General features: G+C 53.6%; 1 protein-coding gene across 1 annotated transcript in view; it reads right to left on the bottom strand.

Moving 5' to 3' along the window:
• The window catches only part of AKAP9 (A-kinase anchoring protein 9), a 1,796,561-nt gene extending 1,783,581 nt beyond the window's left edge, over positions 1-12,980 (bottom strand). Inside the window, exon 1 of the mRNA XM_086941844.1 lies at positions 12,668-12,980. Within this exon, the coding sequence (XP_086797970.1) occupies positions 12,668-12,761 (94 nt within the window). The 5' untranslated portion in view covers positions 12,762-12,980. The remainder of the gene's footprint in view (positions 1-12,667) is intronic.
• Between the last annotated feature and the right edge of the window lie 420 nt (positions 12,981-13,400).

Here is a 13,400-nt window from a genome sequence, read left to right as displayed (position 1 = left end):
GGGGACGATCCCCTGTCTGGAGGCGACGAGTGGAAGAGACTACCAGAGGGTGCACTGAACCCATGTTGCCTGCGGGGAGGCCCTAAGGAGAATTGCTAGGCTGCAGGCGAGAAGCATTGTTCGCCGACTCCCAGCGCCTACCACCACGCAGAGGAGGGCCCTCGGAGGAGCGGTGAGTGCCCTGTGCCCAGACCCTGTGACACTTTGACCACCCACTGGGCGAACAGACACCGTGGGGTGCTGCCTGAAGGCACGTTCTGCAGCCCGATTGAATCGGCATCCTGGTGCGGGAGGCCGCCATCTTGAGCAACGGTCCCGCAACGCGCCGCCCTTGACGAGGGAGACCTACAAACCTGCGCCCACCGCTAAGCCGGACCGCAAATCACAGGTGGTGGTTTCCACACCTCTGTCCCTACCGGCTGTATGTCCACTAGAACTGCCATGGGGAAAGGGGACAGGTCGCAACCCAAGCTATCGTTCGACCAGAGGAAGGCGAAAGGGGCCGAGGGGGCAACTCAAACTTCCCCTCCACGCCCTACGACGTCCGAGACCTCCCTATGTTCTGAAATACGGGACATGCTGGGGACGATGGAAAAAGGTCTACAAGGCAGCATGACGGAGATTAGCACCAAAATCGACGCGCTGACGTATCGGATGGACCGCATGTCCGAGAGGGTGGACAAACATGCGGAGAGGCTGGACATGGCAGAGAGACGGCTCACAGAGGCGGAAGAGGCCCAAACGGAGTGGGATAAGGACCGCAGACAGTTTAGTCGTCTGCTCCAGGTCATCCAGGACAAAACAGAGGATTTGGAGGCGCGCTCAAGGCGCTCCAACCTACGCATTACGGGTGTGGCGGAATCTACTAGCACCGGTAAAATGGAGCTGTTTGTGGAGAAACTCCTTCGGACCCTGTTAGGGGAAGATGTCTTCTCCCCTGTGTTTATTGTTGAACGGGCCCACCGCACTCTGGGGCCGAAACCACAACCTGGCCTCCCGCCACGACCGATCATAGCAAAATTGCTTAATTATCGGGACAGAGACTTGGCACTGCGTCTAGCCAGAGAAAAGGGGAAACTGCAGTTCGAGGGCATGAACATTTCCCTGTTCCCGGACTTCACGGCGAGAGTACAGGAGGAAAGGAAGCGCTTTGCCCCCTACAAGAAACAGCTGAAGGACCTGGGGCTCGACTACGCCATGCTGTACCCGGCGAGGCTTCGCATCAACAGGCAAGGTCACTCACATTTTTTTACCGACCCAGCAGAACTTAAAAAATCCTTGAAGGAATGGGAGAAAGACAACCGCAACAACCAGGGAAGTAGGCGAGAGGACCTAGACGCCTCCTCCCACTTGAGTGACCAGGAGTAGCCGAACGCTGGTGGGACGCTGCTGTACTGTTGGCGCTGGGCGGCGCAAAGACTTACACACGGTCAGTGTGGACCCACCGAGTCATGTCTTTTGGGTGAGATCTTCCTGTTAACTCCCGGTTTGGTCGATTAGCACCGTGGAATGGGTGGGGGGCTGCCCCACTTGCCGGGTGGGGTCAGGGATAGGCCCCTCTGCATAAGGGACGGGTATTGTGGACCTGTGAAGACTAGAGCCGGCAGGGCTCATTACTGCTGAGCGGGGGGCGGGACGGGAGCACGCGAGAGGCTACTAGCTCTGGTTTCCCAGCTGTGCTGTTTGCTGGCTAGATCCCTCTGCCCCTGCGCTTTTGGCTTCTGGCTCCCTCGGGAGCTATTTGGGGTTCTGTAAAGTTCATAGTTGGTTATGGGGGGGATGCTGGGTGGTGTTGATTCCTGTCTGACCGGGTTGGGGATGGTCGGCTGTGGGTGGGGGGGAGACAGTTCTTTGATGGTTTGTGTATTATTGCTGTCATGCTGTTTGGGGTTCGGGGTTTACCGGGTGGGGGGTTTGTTTTTGCCGACTACTGCACTGTGTCTGTCACGCTATCTGCTCTGTAACATTTTACTTTCTACACTGCTATGTCGACTGCTGACTCACTAAGTGCGGAGAGCTCGCTGGGCTCTTTGCGATTGCTGTCCTGGAACGTAAGGGGGCTTAACGATTTCCGCAAACTCAGGAAGGTCTTGGCCTATTTGCAACGCCATCATATTGACATTGCTTTATTACAGGAGACTCACTTACCGCTTTCCAGCCCAATGTTACAGGTGAGGGGCCTGGGCCCTGCTTGTGTCGCTGCGGGGTTCACAACGCATGCTAGAGGGGTGCTCATATGGGCTAATCCCAAGTCCCGACTGTCGTTGACCCGAGTGGCAGTGGACCCAGAGGGGAGGTTTGTGGTTGCACGTTGTGTTGGTAAAGATCATGATCTCCTGCTGGTGAATGTGTATGGCCCCAACTACGACTCCCCGGAGTTTTACTCTTCGCTTGCTGACAGCTGCAGGCAGTTTGTGGGCTCTAGAATGCTGTGGGGGGGGGATTTTAATTTGGTGCTGAACCCGGCCCTGGACAGATCTGCGGGCCCCCCTAGGTCCCCTGCAGCCTCCGCGTCTCTCCTTTTGTCGGAATGTGTGAAACTTGATTTGCTGGATGTGTGGCGGCATAGACACCCGGGGCGGGGTGGGTTCACTCACTACTCGGCCTACCACAACATCCACACACGCATAGATTATTGGTTTGTTTCCCGCGTTTTGTTAGATACGGTTAAGGGTTGCACGGTTCTCCCGCGCACGCTGTCTGATCACTCGCCCTTGCTCCTGTTGCTGGTGGCTCCTCCCAGGAGGATTCCCCCCTTCACATGGAGGTTCCCCCCGTACTCCCTCTTGGATGAGGTTTTCAGAGGGGAACTCGCCGAAGACATAGAGACCTATTTCGCAACCAATGTGGGCTCAGTGGACAGCGTTCAAGTCCTATGGGACGCATTTAAGGTTTACATCAGAGGGATGACTATAGCAAAGCACTCAGGGGTGCTTAAAGCTATTAGGCGACGCCTACAGTTGCTCGAGACGCAGCTAGCGGGCCTGGAGGGCCGGGCGGTGGACTCGGGGGACGCGGCTGATGCGGTCGCGCTTACGTCCTTACTAGATGAATTTCAGGAGGAAGCGGACAGGGAAATTCAACATATGGGCAAATACGCGACGGCGCGTGCGTATGGGGAACGGGAGCGACCTGGTGCACTCCTTGCTAAACTTATGCGCAGCAGTAGGCCCCCGTTGGTTATTGAGGAGTTGGTGACGGCTACGGGGGCGGTGGTCACGGAGGAACATGATATCTTGGCGGAATTTCATGCCTACTACACTGCCCTCTACTCCTCGAGGGACACACATCTCGAGGAAGAAATCGACGATTATTTGAGCTATCTGCAGATGCCCTTCCTGGCCGACTGGCAGAGGGAGTTTCTTATGGCCCCTATCCAGAAGGAGGAGATAACGGAAGCCCTGGAGGGCATGAAGCCCGGTAGCGCTCCTGGTGCGGATGGACTCACGGTTTCCTTCTACAAAGCCTTTCAGGCGCAACTGGTCCCCTACCTGATGCTCTTATTCGATGATATTTTCCAGCAGGGCAGCATGTCAAAGTCCATGAGAGAGGCGCTCCTTATTACCATCCCTAAACCTGGCAAACCCCTTAACCACTGTGGCTCCTACCGACCGCTATCGCTGATAAACGTGGACGCGAAACTGTACGCTAAAGTACTTGCGACTCGTCTGGCGCTGCTGGTCCCGGACCTGGTTGCCCCGGAACAGGCTGGATTTGTTCCCTCACGCAATCTCACTTATAATATCCGCACGGTCCTAGGCACGATCCAACATGTCAAACACGACAGCAAGGCTGTGGCCATCTTCTTAGATATGGAGAAGGCCTTCGATTCTGTCGAGTGGCCGTTCATGCTGAGGGTCCTTCGTAAATTTGGCCTCGGGGAATCGTTTTTGCAAATGTTGGGAGCTCTATACTACAAACCTACTGCGAGACTGAAGATAGGTAACCTAATCACTGCTCCCATCGAAATTGGGAGGGGCACGCGTCAAGGTTGCCCCCTCTCTCCGTTGCTGTATGCCATGGTAGCGGAGCCCCTCGCCTGCGCTATACGAGAGTATCATCGGTTTGAAGGGATCAACTTTCCGACGTACCAAATTGGTATCTCCACATATGCGGATGACACTCTGCTATATGTCCGGGACCCGGAGATTAACCTCACTGCGGTGCTGCGGGAGGTGGTGAGGTTCGGGGCTCTTTCGGGCCTCCGCGTCAACTGGGCTGAATCAGTAGCTTTGCCCCTGACACCGGTGACGCTCCCTTTTGACTCGGAGTACCCCTTGCGATGGACCACGGACTCTATTCGCTACTTAGGGATACACATTCATACAGATCCGGAGGTCCTTATCCGCGAGAATTATGGAGTGGCCTACTCCAAACTGATGGATGATGTCGAGGTGTGGTCTAGGCTCCCGCTTTCACTCATGGGCAGAATTGCACTCATGAAGATGGTGGTGCTCCCCAGGTTCCTTTTCCTATTCGTGAACATACCGGTAGCCCTTTCCAAAGCCTTTTTCCGGCAACTCACCCAGACCCTTGTCCGCCTGGCGTGGGGGGGCAAGCAACCGCGAGTGCAGTGGCAAACGCTCACCCTTCCGTACGAACAGGGAGGCCTTGGAGCTCCAGACCTGGAGCGATACTATAGGCTTGCTCAGGGTGCCCACCTCCATACGTGGATTCATGGGGATCCAGGCATCCCTCATGTGAAATTGGAGCGGCTCTTTGCAGACCCCGTCCCGCTTCCGGCGACTGTATGTTATCCGCCCGATAGAAGGGTCGGCAATCTGGACTCCATAGCTGCCACGAATCACGCTTGGCATGCTCTGATCGGCTCCCGTGAGTGCACGCTACTGTACTCACCCTTGCTCCGTGTGGAATGGGCGGCCTGGTTGGCTCCGCTAACGGAGAAGGGCGTCCTGAAGGCGCTACGTGACCTGGGCATTGTTACCATGGGAGACCTCTTTTCAGAGGGCACTCTGAAAACGCTGCAACACGTCCTTCAATCCTGCCCTGGGGCGACGCTGCTCCATAGTTTCCAATACCACAGGGTCCGTAGGGCAGCTCTTGCTGTTCTGGGCCCGGACCTTGCTGAACCACCGGAAGTGCCGGAACTCACCTATGTCATCAAAACCCCCTCAGCTCGCAAACTGATCACGGCTCTTAGGTTACTGGGTGATAGTCAACGGCGATATCCCCCCTCCAAGGCCCGATTGGCCTGGCAGGCTGACCTCCACTTCCCCATCTCAGACGACATGTGGCGTTATTGTGCTACTAATACTAGGAAAATCTCACTCAACGGTAGGCACCGTCTGGTGCATTTTAAGTTCCTGCAGCGTGTCTACTACACGCCTGAGAGGTTGCACAGGTATGGCCTTAGAGAATCAGCGGAGTGTGAGCGTTGCCACTTTCACACAGCAGACTTTCTCCATATGGCCTGGTCTTGTCCTGCCATACATAAATACTGGACAGAGGTCTTTGCGGAGCTCAGCGCTATCCTCGGTGAGGTGATCCTTCCCGACCCGGCGCTCGCCTTACTTGGTTTCTCAAAACCCCTTCCTGTTGCTCTGCGACGACTCGCAGACATGGCATTACTTACGGCGAAGCGGCTGTTGGCAGTGTGTTGGATGCGGGGGCCAGTCCCTACTAAAAACAGACCTGCTTTACTGCTGCACGCAGTCGGAGGTGTATAGTGAACTCCTGCCGCCGAAGAGTAGACCCAAGAATTTTTGGGGTATGTTTCGAGCGTTTCAGAATGCGAGAGAGAATGGTGAGTCAGATCCGGAGAGTGTGGAGCCTGATGTGATACAGGAGGAGGGGGCTGCATCAGCTGTGGATGAGGAGTGTCTCGGTTGAAGGCCTTCATGTTGTACCAGTGTGGTGTTTCTCGTCTGACTTTTGAGTTGTTTTGCGTTGGGGGTGGCTTGCGATTGCTGTTCTGGCTTGTGACATTCGCTGTCCCCTTCCCAGAGCGTTATCCCACCTTAGTGGGCGTTTTCTTATCTCCCTTAGCTTAGCTGAGGGGTTCATGGTAGTGGTGTAGGGTGGGTGGTGGGTGGTGGACACGGGTTTCGGTAGTCTGGCTTGTTCTTCTTTGGGGGTGGGTGGGTTTGTTATGGTCTGGGTCTGGGTTTCTGCGCAGTTCTTCCCGGATGGCTGTTTCGATCCTGCCAATCTGGCACGTCATGTTGCACCTGGGTCTGACTCTGTTGGCATTGCGGGGCATGTATCCTGCTTCTATGTTCTGGTCATCTATCGGTAGCTACTATGATTCATTGCCTCTGCTCGCTTATCCCATACCTGCAGTTTCGCCACCAGGCCTCCGGGCTGTTGGACTTTACGGCTGTGTAACCTACCTTTACCCAGGGATTGGAGAGTGTTTTTTTTTCCCCCTGATGCCGCCGGCCTCCGGGTTGTAGGCGATGTTGGCTGTGTATGTGACATGTGGTTGCAATAAAGTATAAATTTAATAAAAAAAAAAAAGACAACAGGCGGCCAATAGACTTCTCAAAACTGGCTCTCCTGCTGGAAGCACTAAGGGGTGTCACCAGGGATACTTTTGAACTCAGCCTATTCAGAGCGACCTTTGCCACAGCATTCTTCGGGGCATTCCGCATCAGCAAGCTGGTTGCCCCGAGTAGGAGGGGTCCCAAGGAAGATTGCATACAGGCAAAAGACATAACGCCTTATGCGTCTCAGGTGGAGATACGACTGAGGTACTCAAAGATGGACCAGGCTGGGATAGGGAACATGATACGGCTACACTGCATCGAGGACCAGAGGTACTGCGCGGTATGCTGCCTACAGGCTTTTATGGCAATCCGGCCAGCGGGTGAGGGGCCACTCTTTAAACACAGGGACAGCAGCCAACCGAGTAGATTCCAATTCACAACAGTAATGCGCTTGGCTCTAAGGAAGACAGGTCTCCCCCTGCATACTTTGGGTCACACTCATTCAGAATTGGGGCAGCCACATCAGCTGCTCAACACTGGATGTCGGAGGTGGGGATAAAAGCAGTAGGCAGGTGGCGGTCCCGAGCTTTCCAGGCATATATTAGGCCTCACTTACTGTAGAAACAATCACATGCCAAGAGGGGGTTGCAGTGACACCGCCCCACAGAAGGTGTCGAACAGGGAACTGACTTTTGTGACCATTGATCCAGCAGGGAAGAGACCGCGGCTGGTGCTAGTAGAGGGCCATTCATTCATATCCATAATGCAGTCGTTGTGGCAACAGCGAGGCTGCAAGCAAGAGGGGAGGCCAGTGGACACGTGCATCCGGTGGATGGGTAGGCCGGGGAGGAGATGAGACCAGCTGCCGGCGACTCTGGACAAATTTCAGACAGACGCACCCTCGCTTCCCGACATCTTGAGCATCCACCTTGGGGGAAACGATTTGGTGAGCAGGGGAAGGAAGGCGCTCCTCCACGACATCCAGAGAGACCTCACGGAGACATCCAGGTCATTTAGGAATACGGCTGTCATATGGTACGAACCGATCAGCAGACAGGACTGGCGTGGGCTGGAATCAAGGAAGGCGGTGGAGAATTCTAGGAGGAAACTGAACATAGCCGCGAGCAAATTCTACAAAATCAATGGTATGGAAAGCATGAGGCACGGGCTCCTCCACCCAGGACGCCCAGAACTCTACGCAAACGATGGAGTTCACTTGTCGGAAGAAGGCATGAAAGAATTTTGGAGCAACCTGTGGGGAGCAATGGCACTGGAGGGTTGCAGATAAAAAAAGAAAAAAAAAAGAAAAAGCCCAGAGATGAGTAAAAACCTTTTCAAACAGGGGGGCGAGTGGGAGCCGCAGGAAGACGTAAGCCTCCCTGGCGGCGTGGCGGAAACTAAGGATACAATGGTTACTACGGAGACACACCAACGGGCGGTGTGTAAGGATTGGCACCCTCACACTGGGATGCCGGACGGCAGGGTGAGTGGCCAAATAAGAAAAGGGGGTAGAAAACGAAGACGGCACTCGCTAACAAGGTAGCGAGTATGGTCCTAATTCCGGGAAGGAAGCTAACCCCACGCAAAGTTAGAACAAAGACAACCGAGCAAGGAAATGGCCCAGATGGGGCAAAAAGCAAGAGAAGCCTACAGAAAGAACTAACGAACAAACTGCCAGTCCAAATGCGAAGGGACAAGTGAAGTGATCAGCAAACACAGACTGATGATTTATGACACATGCATAACAGTTCACGAAGTCAAGTCAAGTCAGAAATTTGTATAGCGCGCTACTCACCCAGAGGGTCTCGAGGCGCTTAAGGGAGAATGGTTAGTTACTGATCAAACAGCCAGGCTTTGAGTTGCTTTCTGAAGGAGAGGTGCTTCTGCGTGAGACGGACGTGGGTGGGGAGGGAGTTCCAGGTCTTGGCCGCCAAGTAGGAGAAGGATCTTCCTCCCGTGGTGACTTTTCGGATGCGCGGAATCGCAGCGAGTGCTTGGTTGGACGAGCGTAGTTGGCGGGTGGGGGATGCAAAAGGTCAGGCGGGTGTTGAGGTACCTCGGTCCTAGGTCGTGAAGGGCCTTGTGTGCGTGGGTGAGGAGACGGAACATGATTCTCTTGTTGACGGGGAGTCAGTGCAGGTCTCTTAGGTGACCGGATATGTGGTTGTGGCGAGGTATGTTTAGGATGAGTCGAGCGGATGCGTTTTGTATGCGTTGAAGTCTTTTCTGCAATTTGGCTGTGGTTCCGGCGTAGAGGGTGTTTCCGTAGTCCATTCGGCTGGTGACAAGTGCTTGGGTGACCGTCTTCCTTGTTTCGGTGGGGATCCATCGAAAGATCTTTCGGAGCAGCATGTGTAGGATGTTAAAGTAAGATGATGAAACGGCGGTGACTTGTCATCGAGAGGGAGGAGTCTAGGATGAATCCCAAGTTGCGAGCATGGTCCGTTGGTTTGGGTGCGCTGCCTCGGGCTGGGGGCCACCATGAATCATCCCAGGCAGAGGGGGATGATCCTAGGACGAGTACTTCCGTCTTGTCAAAGTTCAGTTTTAGGCGGCTATTCTTCATCCATTCGGCTACGTCTTTCATCCCTTCGTGTAGGTTTGTTTTGGCGGTGGTTGGGTCTTTGGTGAGGGAGAGGATCAGCTGGGTGTCGTCTGCATAGGAGATGATGTTGAGGTTGTGTTGGCGTGCGATGGATGCGAGGGGACTCATGTAGACGTTGAAGAGGGTGGGGCTGAGCGATGATCCTTGTGGTACGCCGCAGATTACTTTGGTGGCCTCTGATCTGAAAGGGGGGAGGCGGACTCTCTGGGTTCTTCCTGCGAGGAACGAGATGATCCACTCCAGTGCCTTATCTTGTATCCCGATGTTCCTGAGGCGTTGTACCAGTGTGCGGAGGCAGACCGTGTCGAACGCTGCGGAGAGGTCCAGGAGGATGAGGGCCGCAGTTTCCCCGTTGTCGAGCAGTGTCCGGATGTCGTCTGTGGCAGCGATGAGGGCGGTTTCAGTGTTGTGGTTGGCTCGGAAGCCGGACTGCGAGGGGTCGAGGGAACTGTTAGACTCAAGGAAGGCAGCGAGCTGACTGTTGACGGTCTTCTCTATGACTTTGGCGGGGAACGGGAGGAGCGAGATGGGGCGGCAGTTCTTAAGTTCGGTGAGGTCTGCTGTAGGTTTTTTCAGGAGGGCGCTGAGCTCGGCATGTTTCCAGCTTTCTGGGAAAGTAGCGGTGTTGAAGGAGCAGTTGATGATGTCCCGTAGTTGGGGAGCGATGACGGAGTAGGCCTTGTTGAAGATGTGATGGGGGCAGGGGTCGGTTGGCAATCCGGAATGGATGGAGTTCATCAAGCGGGTGGTGTCATCTGTGCTGATTGGGGTCCAGGCACGGAGGGTGGTGGTGGGGAACTTTGGTTCAGTGGTGAGGGGAGGGGGCTGGTCGCCGAAGCTGTTTTGTATGTCTGCAATTTTGCTGTGGAAGAACGAGGCTAGAGAGTCGCAGAGGTCTTGAGAGGGAGGGATGTCGTTGTTGCCGGCACTGGGATTGGTGAGCTCTTTGACAATGCTGAAAAGTTCCTTGCTGTTGTGGGAGTTGTTGTCTAGTCGATCCTTGAATGCTGATTTCTTGGTGGTGCAGATCAGCTGGTGGTGTTTGCGGGTGGCGTTCTTGAGGGCGGTCATGTTGTCTGTGGTTGGGTTTCTTCGCCACGCTTTCTCGAGGGCGCGACAGTTCTTTTTGGAGTTCTTGAGGTCGTCGTTGAACCAGGAGGCTTTTTTGCTTCCAGGTTTGTTGGGATGGATTTTCAAGGGTGCTAGTTTGTTAGCAAAGTGGGTGATCCACTGTTCGAGGTTGATGGCTGCTTGATTTGGGTCCGTTGATATGGCGGGGGGTTTCGGTTCAGAGATGTGGTGAGCTGGTCGGAGGTAATTTTGTTCCAGCTTCTGCGGGGAACTTGTTGCGGGTGGTGGTGGGTCGTGGTCTTTTTGAAGCTGAAGTGGACGCAGCTGTGGTCCGTCCAGTGGAGTCCTGTGGTGTGATTGAAGGAGATGTGTTTGCTGGAGGAGAAGATTGGGTCGAGCGTGTGACCGGCGTAGTGGGTGGGGGTGTTCACCAGTTGTTTGAGTCCGAGATTGGCGAGGTTATCCAGCAGGGTGGTGGTGTTGTTGTCATTGTTATTCTCCAGGTGGAAGTTGAGGTCTCCTAGGCGAATGTAGTCATCGGAGGGGAGGGCGTGTGGGCTAACAAAGTCAGCAATGTCTTCGCTGAATTGTGTGCAGGGTCTTGTGGGTCTGTAAATGAGGGTGCCTCTTAGTGTGGTCCTGGGGTCGGTGTGAATCTGGAAGTGGAGGTGTTTGGGGGCTATGAGGGTGTCGTCGGAGTTGGTCGAGATGCGGATAGTGTTCTTGTGGACGATAGCGATGCCTCCTCCTTTTTGGTTGGTGCGGTCCTTTCGGATGATCTTGTATCCGACCGGGATGGCTATGGCGATGTCGGGTGCTGAAGAGGCGTTCATCCAGGTTTCCGTGAGGGATGCGACGTCCGGCGACGTGGTGTCGAGTAGGTTCCATAGTTCAATGGCATGTCTGTGGACCGAGCGGGTGTTGATCAGGATGCATTTCAGATGGTTGTTCTCGGGGCTCTGTTTGGCGTTTGTGGTACTAGTGTGGGTCCTAATGCAGCAGAACTTGCAGGATTGGCAGGTGAAGGGTCCATGAGTACGTCCTGGGGCGGCTAGGTGGCAGTCGTGGAGGCGGCCGGTGTTGAGGTCAGGTCGAGTCACAGCTCCCCGTCTCGTGGCTTGCAGACCTATTCACCTAGTGGGTGGGAGAAGCAACTGGGAGGATTGTATGGCAATCGCATATGACTTATGACAGACAGTATACGCCTGCCCCTCATCCAATGGGGGCCATCGCGGGGTACAAACCCCCCAATAGGGAAGGAGGACAGCCAGCCTGGGAAGCAAGGAGGGGGCAAATAAGCTCCACTCCCGGGTCCAGTTGGCATCGTGGACCAGGGAGCAGCAGCGCCTCAGAGGAATCTTGACCCACCCACCCACACCAAAGGAGCAGCAATGTCGCAGTGCTGGAAAGAGGGCAGGGAATGGGCGGAAACTAGGGATACAATGGTTACTACGGAGACACACCGACGGGCGGTGTGTAAGGATTGGCACCCTCACACTGGGATGCCGAACGTCAGGGTGAGTGCCCAAACAAGAAAAGGGGGTAGCAAACGGAGACGGCACTCGCTGCCCAGCCCCCACCAGACGGCAGGGCACAACAGAGCTTAACAAGGTAGCGAGTATAGTCCTAACTACGGGAAGGAAGCTACCCCCGCGCAAAGTAAGTGCAAAGACAACCAAACAAGGAAATGGCCCAGATGGGGCAAAAAGCGAGAGAAGCCTACAGAAAGAACTAACGAACAAACTGCCAGTCCAAATGCGAAGGGACAATGGAAGTGATCAGCGAACACAGACTGATGATTTATGACACATGCATAACAGTTCACGAATAGTATTATATGGCAATTGCATATGACTTATGACAGACAGTATATGCATGTATTATCAATAATAACTGCGGCCAACACTGACCACTAAGAAACCAAACAGTTGTTGGCTTGTTCATTCTAAGTAGCACCACAGGGAGGTAGGATACATATGCATATATGCTCTGGAGTAGGGCACAGTGCAGGTGTTAACATAATTTCACTCCACAGAATTCCACGACCAACATTTTCAATACAACCCACATAATTCCACACACATATCCATTACACACCAAACAAAACACATAAGTAAAAGACTTTTTTAATTTACAACGCCAATAGCTCAAAGTCTCACAAATGCAAGAGCTATTGCATTGCAAATTCCTATTCACAACTGGCGGTCCGCCATGTATGCACTCATATATTTTACACGTCAAATCTATAAAATTCTAGTCTACAAAAGTGAAAATGTTCCACGTTTACATACATAACATGTAAGAGCACAAGTCACATCACGTTTTTGATATTTGTTCACAGAACGTCATATAAACTGCTGCTTATGCTGTCTTTTCCGAACGGGTGCCCACTAAAACTGTCGCTCGTCACACGCCGAGCTGGCAGTACGTAGGCACACACACATTCTCTATCACAAGGGCCTACCCGCAGCTTTAACCCCACAAGGACCAGAGTACCTGCACGGATAGCAACAAGCCCCAGAAGACGCCATGACGCTGTACGTACCCCCTGTGGCCCGCTGCCGTCGCCGGCGGGAGACGGGCGCGCTGCAGCTGATAGTCTGGCAGATTTTGAGCTCCACGTATCTTCGTTTGGACATGGCCGCCGGGTTATTTCTTATGTTTCCCTCACGAAGTAAAACTCCTTCTGCTAGCGGCTGGAAATGAGAACTAGACCTCCAGGGGCTACGAAAGTTTTGCGAGAAGATTAATAATTTATCCCCAGAGAGTCGTGTTTCAGGAGCAGTAATTTAAGTGCGGCTTCTGCTAACGCAGAATAATGAAGCGGCTCCAACCTACATTTACCTACTTATTTATGCAGGCGAGATCCACTTGCACTACAATGATGGCGCAGTGCCGTGCATGGTTTGTGTTAGACTGCGCGTACTAGTCTGCGTGACTTTACGTGCGTATCTGCGACCCTGTGTGTGCAATATATCTGTCCGTCTACCTTTCAATCCATGTTACGTGTTATGTATATTAATATGTATTTATGAAGTGTACTTATGCCTAGATCTCTTGGGGCGGTGACACCAAACAAACACTACAGGTCGGCAGGTAAAAGGTAAATTTAAAGAGAGTAAAGCTTGTTTATTTTACTCAACTGCAAAAGAGAGAACACTTATTGTGTATTGAAAAACAATGCGAACAGGTGGCTATATCAAATGGTGGTCCAAGGCTTGCACCGAGGGACCTGAGAGACTTGCTTTTGTGAAATTGAAAAAGTATGGGCACGTTAT

The sequence above is a fragment of the Lissotriton vulgaris genome, chromosome 10 (genome assembly GCF_964263255.1).
Source record: "Lissotriton vulgaris chromosome 10, aLisVul1.2, whole genome shotgun sequence".
In the NCBI taxonomy this organism is placed as follows: domain Eukaryota; kingdom Metazoa; phylum Chordata; class Amphibia; order Caudata; family Salamandridae; genus Lissotriton; species Lissotriton vulgaris.
This window is presented reverse-complemented; position numbering and strand designations above follow the sequence as displayed.